Genomic DNA, 12,054 nt, shown 5'->3' on the forward strand with positions numbered 1-12,054 from the left:
CGTCCGTCTGTAGACGCAATGGTTTCCGGGCTCTAAAGCATTATCCTTTCCATCTACCGTCACTATATCATATATATGGACTACCCATGGGATGAAGATGTTCCCTATCGATTTTGGGGTCAAAAGGTCAAAGGTCAAGCACACTGGACATCGAAGTAGCAATACGGTTTCTGGGCTCTAAAGCGTTATCCTTTCCACCTACAGTCACCATATCATACATATGGACTACCCATGAGATGAAGATGTTCCCTATCGATTTTGGGGTCAAAAGGTCAAAGGTCACGCGCACTGGACATTGAAGTAGCAATATGGTTTCCGGGCTCTAAAGCGTTATCCTTTCCACCTACAGTCACCATATCATACTTATGGACTACCCATGGGATGAAGATGTTCCCTATCAATTTTGGGGTCAAAAGGTCAAAGGTCATGCGCACTGGACATCGAAGTAGCAATATGGTTCGGTTTGTCATGCCATTTGTTTTTTACACTCAGAAAAGAGGTAGTTTATACCTATTACCAACACCCTTTGGGAGATTGGGGTAAGCGGGGGGTATTCTTAGTGAGCATTGCTCACAGTACCTCTTGTTCAATTTGTTCTTTTATTTTTCAATTCATTTACCGTCAGTTACAGCATATATTGCTTTAAATTGACAGTCACAGTAAACGTGACCATGGACTTGTCCGCCATGTTGGATTTTTTTTTTTGGAATCTCAATCCAAAAAAAAAAAAAACAGCTTTCAGAGTAGCCATAAAAAAAATTGAGTCGCAGTGTTTTGAGTGGGTCGGTCGCGTTACAGCAAACATACAATTTTTTAAGGATGGCCTAACGAAGTAATTTGCTACTGGGCTGAGAGACCCTCGGGGACTAACAGTCCACCAGCAAAGGCCTCGACTCAGGGGTCATATATAGTCCCTTCCAAAACTTGTAATTTGTGTAATGAAATACTAGTTTATTGTTTGGAATGGGAAAGTTATGAGTACACAATTTGACCATGTTATTAAAATAAATGTCAGATACACATCCAATGCATGGAAGGAAAATCGCTGTACATACATCTTCAGTGTAAATTCATTATAAGCGTGTTTTATTGTATATTAATTTTGGTCAGTTTCTTTATCCATTTGTAAACTTCAGTTTCGTTACTATGTCTCAAAACACCAGTTGAGCTTTAGTAAAAGTTCAATAATAAGACATGATGTATTATAACTGAAATATTTATAGATTGAAAAGTCAAGGTCACCATTTAATGTTATTTTAGAATGGTTTCTGGGTGATATTTACAATGTTATTTTAGCTTTAGTGGTGAAACTTTAAAAGTAAAGTATGTTCAACTTTGTAATGGGTGACCCCAATTGTATTAATGTCATACAGTCAAGGTCACTAGCTCACACATAGAGAACATGGTTTGCCCTTAATATTGTGTGTGATTAGCAATGAAACTGTCGTACGGTAAGGATGACCTCTACTGGTTTTTATGTCAAATGTAAGAATAAGCTACATACTATTTCATCATTGCATTTTTAGCCGAGTTGGTTTGGTGATGTTTAATTTGTTTTAAAGCGGAAAATTAAATAAGTATATGACTTTGCTTGTTTTCTCAGAAACTGACCAGTGGACTTCAGAAGAAATAGAAAAATATCAGCAAGCATTGTGGAAGTGTGATAAAGATTTCTTTGCAATATCAAAGGAGGTATTATTAAGAAGATCAACTTTTTAGAAGTTTTGTTTTTGTATCTCTATTGAGTTTTATTTAAGATTGTCAGTAATGTAGGGACAGGGTACTACATATGAATGCACATTAGTCTTATCTGGTTACTGCAGTAGCAGCAATTTACTGTCAAAGTGGTTATTTTCACGTGGGGGAAATTTACACTAATTATGGGGTCACGTAATAAGCGTGTAAATTCCCCCTCCCCAACATATAGTTATGAATATTGGATATAATATATATTATACAGTTCCCGCATATTTTCCCCCACATGTAATGTTGGACATAGAAAATCATGTACTTAACCCCCAGTGTAAATCACCACTGTAAATCACCACTTTTACATTACATAATTCATTTCCATCCATTTATAGTTTAATCGGTGTCAAATAATAAACTTTGTTATTTCAGACAATGTGTTTTAGATTTATATACTATTTTCAGATTGGTACAAAAACAACTAAAGAATGTCTTCATTTCTACTACCTGTGGAAAAAGGTTTGTCCAGATGAACACAAGAGATTGAGAATCATCCGTCGGAAACGGGAACATGATCGTTTGTACAATCTGAGATCCCAACAAGCTGCAGCACAAGTTCAGAATACACCATCTGCAGCAGAAAATCACAGTTTTTCCAAACAAGAGGAAAATGATCAAGGCGACTCAGACTCCGAATCCAGCGAGTTCATGGAGATAGACAATCAAACTGTGAGGGAATTTTTTAAGATAATAAATCATATGTATTTCTGCTTCTTTGGTGACATGCCAGTTTTGCTGAGACATTTTTTAGGTCACCTGAGTTTACTTAGGTGACGTAATTGGTCTGCGTCTGTCGTCAATCATGTTAACAATTGAACATTTTCAACTTCTTCATAACCACCATTCCAATTCTTTTCAAATTTGGTATGAAGCATCTTTGGAACAAAGGGGACATAAATTATAATTTTCAGGACAGCCTTAGGGATGGGGCAAAAATTGACCAATTTTCAAAAAACTGCATATCTTTAAGAAAAACTAAATGCATAGTGATATAGAGCAGGAAGACCTCTACCTAAATTGTAAATTTCATGATCCCCGGGGTAGAGGTTCTGACTCCAGGATGGGGCCGAACTTGGTACATGTATGTATATATAGTGTATACTGTAGAATCATTTGAATTCGTGGGGGCCAATTTTCGTGGATTGTTGAATTTTTATGGGTTTGTGGGGACGTAATGTCATGGATTTATATATTTGTAAGACTCTTGTATACTAGTTGTCTTTATTCGTTGAGGATGTAAATATCTACTTTAAGGGCTATTCCAGCAAAAAAAATATGGGGGGGAGGGAAGGCACTTTATTTTTAAGACAGCCACCCATACAATTAAATTTTCCTCTTCTACCACCACCCATACAATTAGATTCTCCCCTTCCACCACCACCCATACAATTCAATACTTTCATTTAACGTAACAAATCAACCATATGATATTTTAGAACTTAATTCTAGTTTATATTTTTAAAAATGCAAAAAATATAAACAATAAAATGTCTTTCTTTGTTGTTTCATCGGGAGATGAAGGTAGCAATCATTGCAGAAAAAATTACATATTTTGGTTTCCAATGCAATTTTGGTAGGGAGAAAAAAAGGATGATCTCAGCATATAAAATGAAAGAAAAAATTCAATTAATTTTGTATACTCTGGAAACATGCGAGTTGTAGAAACCTAAGCTCTGTTTGCTTATTATAAACGAACAGTTTCACTAATGATGTGGGATATTGTCATATCATTTCTGGACTAGATGTGCATGTCCTTTTTACTCATGTCATGATCTGGGTGCTTGTTAATTGCACAGTTGAAATAACAAGAAGTTGGTTTTTTTAAATGATATATAACTAAATAAAATATGAATATATTATACCACTTTTAATTTAAATTCACATATATTGTTACTCTCTTTATTGCTTTTAAAAGACAAGTGTCTTATTACATCAGTTACAATATGTATACATAAAATGGCATTGTATAGTGGTGTACAAATTCAAGCAAGCAACGGAGAAGAACTTTTCAAAGAGTTAGGTTTTCTCGCAACTTAAGTGCTAGACATAGATATTTCCCTAAATTACAAAGTGTATGCATATAGATTGTGACTTTTTTCCTTTGACTTTCCCCCCTACAATCTCTCGTAGGCCTACGGGAAACTCGCGAATATTCCATTTAAAATTTCAGTCCCAAGCATAATATTTACCCGATTTATATCGCAATCAGGCAAATTTTCCACTCTGTTAGACGTAATGGTATACCAGGTGGGAGATTTCATATCCGAATTACCCCGCACATCTCAAAGTCTGTCGAAATTCACACCTTCGGAAACAACGGTGATTCCCTGATCCTTGATTTTGTTAATTAAACAACAACTCTGGTTTTGGTAATTAACCTCACACAACGCTGCATGTTAATTACACGTTAACAAATTGATAGCTTGGGTATAATAATTGATTCAGAGTGCCGATTAAACAAGATCACCGCAGAACTGTTACCTGCACATTTTAAAACGAAAGTGTTAGGGGTGATAATTCCCAGAATAGTCATGCTCGACTGAAATCGAAAGTAGGAATCGCGTTGTAATCGAAAAAATGTACAGTCGTTTCATAAAGGTGAAATTACACGAAAAGGTTGTAAAACTCATGATCGTTGGTTGCATTAGACAGGTGGTAGTTTAGGACAGGTACAATACGTTGGGTAACACCTTGGAGGGGAAAGTTTTACGGTAACATTGAGTTATCTGCCCATTTATCAATCTTTTTTCCGTACTTAAAGGACACATGACACAAAAAATTATTTGTCTCTAATCATTGTCTTTATAATCCTTAAGTCAGATTCTCACATTGAATCTGTTAAACAAGCATCTGATAACAAGGCACAGCTGGAAATAGTAATCTGTAAACACCAGCCAAAGCAGTTCTGCGAGCAATGCCGACAGTTAATGAGATAAGAGTCACGTGTGTGTTATATACGTCAGAGGTGAGCTTCTTGCAAATTCTCACCGTAACGTATTCAATACAATGGCTGAAGACTTATCAGAACTCTGATTTATTTAAGATATACCAAATTCAATTGCAGTAAAATATTATTGGAAATCCTGTAATAAACTTAAACTTTGATATTCACATTTGCAGCAGATTTAGGTTGTTGATCCTCCTTCCCCCCCAAGCTCTAAATTGCTAAACATATATAAATATGTACCAGTATGTATATCATGTATATATTGAAAAAAAAATCAACAAAAATTCCGTATATGTCTAATGAATCGACATCATGGCATTCTGAACCCCTTATCTATAAAAATGTATGTCACATATAAATAATGTAAGAAACCTACCATAAAATGAATGTAGGAAAAAAAGTCACGGATGAAAAATCACAGGAAAATAAGTCACAGGAAAAAAAGTCACAATATATATTTTGTATAAAAATCATAGATGTATGAAAAAAAGTCACAATATATATTATATTATATGTATAGGGGAAAATTCATAGTATATATTTTGATAGAAAAGGGTCACATATACAAAGGGGGAGAAAGTCACAGTATATATATTTTGAAAGAAAACTATATATATATACCTTGGGTAGGCCACTCAGCATCGGGTACAGCATCATCTTTTAACTGAGCACGAGCATTAGGATAACCTAATTCAGCTAACCGGGGTGGATAACGAGAATACTGATCTGGCGTAAAGTGTTTCACATATTTTACTGTATTTGGTTAATGTAAGGTCTCTTCTATGACAGTAATGTACCCATGCTTTTTGAAGACCTGCATCTTTGGGGAAGCGAAAAAATGACACATTTTTGTCCACTTTTGAAGAGGTTGAACAATTATAAACAGCTCAATACGGCATCCTTACAAACTATATGAACAAAGAAATATGAGTGTGCATGTTCTTTGTTTATGACAGCATTTAACCCATTACTGGTAATATTAGGGAAACTGTTTGTCTTTGATCAGTGATAAGAAAGATTTATAGTATCTCTTCTGTAGAAGCATATAGCATCTCTGTGCTGTAGCTCATCTCTGACGTCACCCCGACTGTTTCCGATCTCTGGGGTTTAGAATATGCATATTGAGGTCAGGCTGCTTATCAGTACAGTGTTACAGCTTTAGCTGTGAAACGGATGCGTGTTTAACAGATTCAGTGTGAGAATCTGACTTAAGGATTATAAAGACAATGATTGCAGATAAATAATTTTTTGTGTCATGTGTCCTTTAAGTTAATGTAGAATGGCTCCGCTTTTCTTCTTCTTTTGTAATAATAGAAACGTAGCGTGATACGTTTTCATTTTTATCAAAATTCACAGGCACCCATGTTTTTTATTTAACCTGGAAGACAACCACCCATACAAATATATTTTCCCAAATCACCCCCACCCATCCAAAAAAATATCTGCTGCCGTCCCTCCCCCCCATACGTTTTTTGCTGGAATAGCCCTAATGTAATTGATACTAAATTGAAACTAAATGGATATTTAGAAGGAGTAGGTAATCCTTTACCAAAATTGTAAATCTTATCAGGTAATGGTTTTGTTTCATGGTGGAGCCAAAGTAGGTAATCCTTTACCAAAATTGTAAATCTTAGGGGGTAATGGTTTTGTTTCATGGTGGAGCCAAAGTAGGTAATCCTTTACCAAAATTGTAAATTTCATGATCCTAGGGGGTAAGGGTTTGGTTTCATGGTGGACCCAAAATTATTATAGTGATTATTGTCGTTATCATTTGAAGGACTTCTTTAAGTTTACTGATACAGTATGCATATTTAGGAAAAGCAGAAAAGGATGTACAAAAAATGGTGAATTTTGCAACCCCATGGTTTTGACTTAGGGTGGGTCCAAATTAGTGATATTGTTCACTGATAATGCATATACAATTGAACTTCGATATCTCAAACACCGATAGCTCCAGTACCATGGATATGTCGAAGTGATTCGGAAGTCCCAACCACTTAATTCTATAAGTATTTTACCCTTAATATCTCAAATCCTCGGATATCTCGGAAGTTTTTTCTCAGTTCCATCGAGTTAGAGATAACGAGGTTTGACTGTATTATATTTTCATCAGTATATGCACTTTTTAGGGCATTGAAGTTTTAAGAAGACATCTTATTTTACACTGTTGCTGAATATTAGAATTTAGATTAGATATTCAGAACAGGATTTTTTTTCTAGATTTTTAGCCCTTTGAACTAGTGATACTTTTAATCAGTACTCAGATGACTGTTAATGCCTGACAGTGTGAGAAATGATTACATGTTTCAAACTTCCATTTTTCCTTCTTCTGTAAATAGATAGGAATTGTATGCATATTTTGAAAGATCATAAACATGTGCACAAAGGGCTCCATATTGAGGCTTAAATGCAAATATGAGACTCCATATATGGGCTATGATACTCAGATGACTTTTAAGTCCTGTGGACCTCTTGTTTTATTATATTTGCATTTCTGAATGTATTGGATGAGCGTATTATGTGGCATGAGCATTGCTCTTGTGTAAATATAGAATTAAACAAAACTGAATTCCAGATCAATGCTGCAAATAAAATGACCTGAATGATTGTGCAATTATGTTTTCAGAGTACAGCACAGTCCTGAATGAATGTGTTGGCAATCCTAAGGTTCAAATGACAGTAACTTCTAAATATTTTGTCTGTTCTTGTGTATTTGTAGGATAAAGATGATGTCCGCTCTGTTTCCTCATCTGTCAGTGCCTCACCTGTACCAACCTATACCTGTGATTACCCAGACTGCTTTGCTGTAAGTAACAAAAGTTTGATTAGCCTTCTTAATGTAGGCTAAAGAATTGCCATCTTTTCTCTAAAAATTTTATTTGATGAGTCCTCTTTAGAATAAAAACGGTATTAAACAGACACTCTCCCTCAATGTTAATGCTTATTGGGGCCTTGCATTATAGGAAACACTTGGTATATCCATACAACTGTCTGTCTTTCCATTATCATTTTCACTGTGACATTATAACTTCAGTTAAACAATTTTTTTAAGGTTTTGTGCAAGGTATTTGATTATTAATTAAAGGAAGAAACTAGAAGACTTTTTATCTCCCCCCCCCCCCCCCCGCAACAAGTTGTGGGGGGGGGTATACTGGAATCGGGTTGTCCGTCTGTAGACGCAATGGTTTCCAGGCTCTGAAGCATTATCCTTTCCACCTACCGTCACCATATCATATATATGGACTACCCATGGGATGAAGATGTTCCCTATCGATTTTGGGGTCCAAAGGTCAAGCGCATTGGACATTGAATTAGCAATATGGTTTCCAGGCTCTAAAGCGTTATCCTTTCCACCTACAGTCACCATATCATACATATGGACTACCCATGGGATGAAGATGTTCCCTATCGATTTTGGGGTCCAAAGGTCAAGCGCACTGGACATTGAAGTAGCAATATGGTTTCCGGGCTCTAAAGCGTTATCCTTTCCACCTACAGTCACCATATCATACATATGTACTACCCATGGGATGAAGATGTTCCCTATCGATTTTGGGGTCAAAAGGTCAAGCGCACTGGACATTGAAGTAGCAATATGGTTTCCGGGCTCTAAAGCGTTATCCTTTCCACCTACAGTCACCATATCATACATATGGACTACCCATGAGATGAAGATGTTCCCTATCGATTTTGGGGTCAAAAGAACAAAGGTCACGCGCACTGGACATTGAAGTAGCAATATAGTTTCCATATATAAATTCTTTAACGGCTTTTTTCATCGCATGGAGATGCTGTGTTCCTAGATACCTTTTGGATCATAATACTGAAGTTTATTTATACCTATTAACAACACCCTTTGGGAGATTGGGGTAAGCGGGGGGTATTCTTAGTGAGCATTGCTCACAGTACATCTTGTTGGTCATGTGCTCAGAGGTACAGCTGACTTTCCCACTAAGCTTAAATATAATTTGTAGAGCTTTTATAGTTTATACAAAGGTCGTTGATTCTACAACTGAATGTGGAAATGCAACTCTCTGTCATTACCGACAGTAATGAATTCCCTTTCAGAGGTACATGTAATACTTGTCTGTGAATTAAGTTCGCTGTGGGATCCATCATAACCAAGTCAGTTTTCTAGTATATTTTAGAGTAACTTTGTACAGCCTTATTGCTGCAGTTTAATTTTCTCTATTTTCACTGTGGACCAAACCATGAAAATAAGGATAGGCAGGAAAGTGGCATGAAAAAATTATGTTCAAATGTACATGTAATTTACAATGTACAAATGCATGTAATTATTGTTTACAGAGTTTTACTTCAAAACAAGGGCTGAATGGTCACATTCGAATCCATGGAGGAGGCTTATCAACAAAGATTGCAGCAACAGAAAGTGGAGGATCACAGGAAATACGAGGAGTGTCTCAAGAGGCCAAGGGCCAAGGACGATCTTCCACTAAATCTAGTAAACCCACAAAACCTCCCCCTGCTAATGTAGGGGATGAGCCAGAAGTGTTTCCTTGTAAACTCTGTGGAAGGTAGGTTGATGTACAATGCAGGAGAAGTGTTTCCTTGTAAACTCGGTGGAAGGTAGGTTGATGTACAATGCAGGAGAAGTGTTTCCTTGTAAACTTGGTGGAAGGTAGGTTGATGTACAATGCAGGAGAAGTGTTTCCTTGTAAACTCGGTGGAAGGTAGGTTGATGTACAATGCAGGAGAAGACAGGACACATCTCACGAAAGATCTTGTGCCTTCCTGATATCAATCATCTAAGCATTATTAATCCACTACCAGCAGAACTGAAGGAGATAACTAGTTAGAACTCCGTTAGTCTGTTCTTCTGGACCTTTTTATGCCGCCGCCCCCCCTAGATTTGAGATTCAAAGACATATAGTTTTTGATTTGGCTACAAAAACTTGAACCTTGGCCATAACTTTTACATGGTTAGTGTTGGGGCTTTCATATTTCACACGTGTAGTCCTTGTAACAAGACCTTTCATTTGGTACCAGAATTACTTTGCTGCCATGAGGACGACAGTATTTCACAAACACATCTTGTTATTTTGCAAAATCCATATAGTCTGAGGCATACCAATGTGTAATCCACTATGTCTGATTTGATGCATCTTCCTTACAAGAGATCGAAACCAAGATATTTTTTAAGTATTAAACAAGAGTACCAAACGTTACAACATACACCCATGAGACCTGTATGCACTCTGAATTGGTATCATACACATTCCGAATAGAAAAGCCTTATAGTAGGTCATGGTGCACCAATCTATCTGACATATGAACTGATTATGTATTTCTCTGAGTGAGGTTGTGTCTAATGTCAGTGCAGTAATTCTATCCTTGATGAGAAAAAGTCCAGAAAACTATTTGACCTAGTTTTATCCCTAAAGTAGGTCACGGTGCACCATTCAGTTTGAAATATGAACTGATTATGTATTTGAGAGGGTTGTTGTGACAAAATTTAAGGGCAATACCTGTATTCATGGGGGGGAGGGGGATCTTGAAAACTGTTTGGCCTACTTTTACCCATAAAATTGGTCATGGTGCACCAACTCAGCTGAAATGCAAACTGAACTTATATTCCTCTGAGAGGAACCTTTGGACTAAATTTCAGGGCTATATCTATATCGGTAACGAAAACAAGGTTTTTCTACTAAGTGATACTACGACTTTGACCTTGAGAAACAATAGGCATCCTGTGCTTGGCATAAGGTGTATGTGTACTTAGTTTAACAGTTCCTACTATATGATACTATGACTTTGACCTTGAAAAAAAAGTTTTCTTCCACTTGGCATGAGGAGTATGTACACTAAGTTTGAAGGTCCTAGCCCCAATAGTTTGGTCTGTATTCTGCCTACAAGGTTTCCCTATTAAATGATACAATGACTTTGACCTTGAAAAAACAATAGGTATCTTTCTCTCATCATGGTGATTAAATGTACTAAGTTTTAAGCTGATACTATGACTTTGACCTTGAAGAACAAAAGGTGTCCTCCACTTGGCATGAGGAGTATGTGTACCAAGTTTGACAGTCCTAGCCCCAATAGTTTGGTCTGTATTTTGTCTACAAGGTTTTCCTATTAACTGATACTTTGACCTTGAAAAACAATAGTCATCTTCCTCTCATCTTGGTGATCAAATGTACTAAGCTGTAAGATCCAGGAACTTGCGGTTCATTTTGCCTACAAGGTCCGGACATATGGACGAAGCTATACCACAATACGTCTCGTCTTTGACGGGCGTATAAAAATGATATCAGCTCAATTGTCCAAAAATAGATTAACACGCAAGAGGTCTAGAACATCACATGCCAACAGAAATGTGGGTAGAAAGTGTGAAGATGCTAGAAGCGAAAATGCCAATCTTTATAAGCTTCATTGTACAGAATTACTGGAGGATGACTCGATGAGGTTGTTCCTAATACAGCAATAGAACTCAAGGCTGAGGATACGATTGAAGGGTTGTTTGAAGCGATGATAAAGACATCTGTTTTGAATGTCAAAATTAAAGAGAATACAGAAAGTGACACAATAGAAATTTCAAGAACACTAGATGCAGAATATTATGCAAAAGAATTGGGGGACATGTATTGCTATGCAATACTTCCATAATGCTTGTTTTTCTTATTCTCAGTGGATATGTAGTTTTAATTAAAGAAGGGTGGATTTCCTTATTTCTTTACTAAATATATAACCAAATGAAAAAGTAAGATAATATTATGGTTCATCATTATACATATTTTTTACAATGGATTCGTGTCCAGGCCATAACTTCTTTGTTCTTTGACATAGGCATACCATATTTGACACATAAGTGTATCACCATGAGATGATGTGTCAGGTACCTTCATGACCTCCATATGACCTTGACCTCAAGGTCAAAATTAAAGGTTTTTACAATGGATTTGTGTCCGGGCCATGACTTCTTTGTTCTTTGACATAGGCATACCATATTTGACACATGAGTGTATCACCATGAGACGATGTGTCGGGTACTTCATGATCTCTATATGACCTTGAACTTTGACCTCAAGGTCAAAATTGATTATAGGGTTTTGACATAGTCATACCATAAGACATGGGTGTATCACCATGAGACTATGTGTCATGTACATTCATGACCTTGACCTTTGATCTCAAGGTCAAAATTATAGGTTTATACCATGGATTTGTGTTTGGACTATATCTTCCATTTTCTTCTACAAAGGCATACCATATTTTTACACTCGGGGAAGAGGTAATTTATACCTATTAACAACACCCTTTGGGAGATTGGGGTAAGCGGGGTGTATTCTTAGTGAGCATTGCTCACAGTACCTCTTGTTTTGTATTGTGAAAACTGACCT

The 12,054-nt window shown here is 36.5% G+C and overlaps 1 protein-coding gene across 1 annotated transcript in view; it reads left to right on the forward strand.

Moving 5' to 3' along the window:
- Positions 1-12,054, forward strand: part of LOC125650331 (uncharacterized) — a 76,587-nt gene that overhangs the window by 60,860 nt on the left and 3,673 nt on the right. Inside the window, 4 exon segments of the mRNA XM_056164859.1 lie at positions 1,604-1,692; positions 2,155-2,418; positions 7,416-7,502; positions 9,005-9,231. Coding sequence (XP_056020834.1) covers positions 1,604-1,692; positions 2,155-2,418; positions 7,416-7,502; positions 9,005-9,231 — 667 coding nt within the window.

Source organism: Ostrea edulis, chromosome 5, assembly GCF_947568905.1.
Source record: "Ostrea edulis chromosome 5, xbOstEdul1.1, whole genome shotgun sequence".
Lineage (NCBI taxonomy): Eukaryota > Metazoa > Mollusca > Bivalvia > Ostreida > Ostreidae > Ostrea > Ostrea edulis.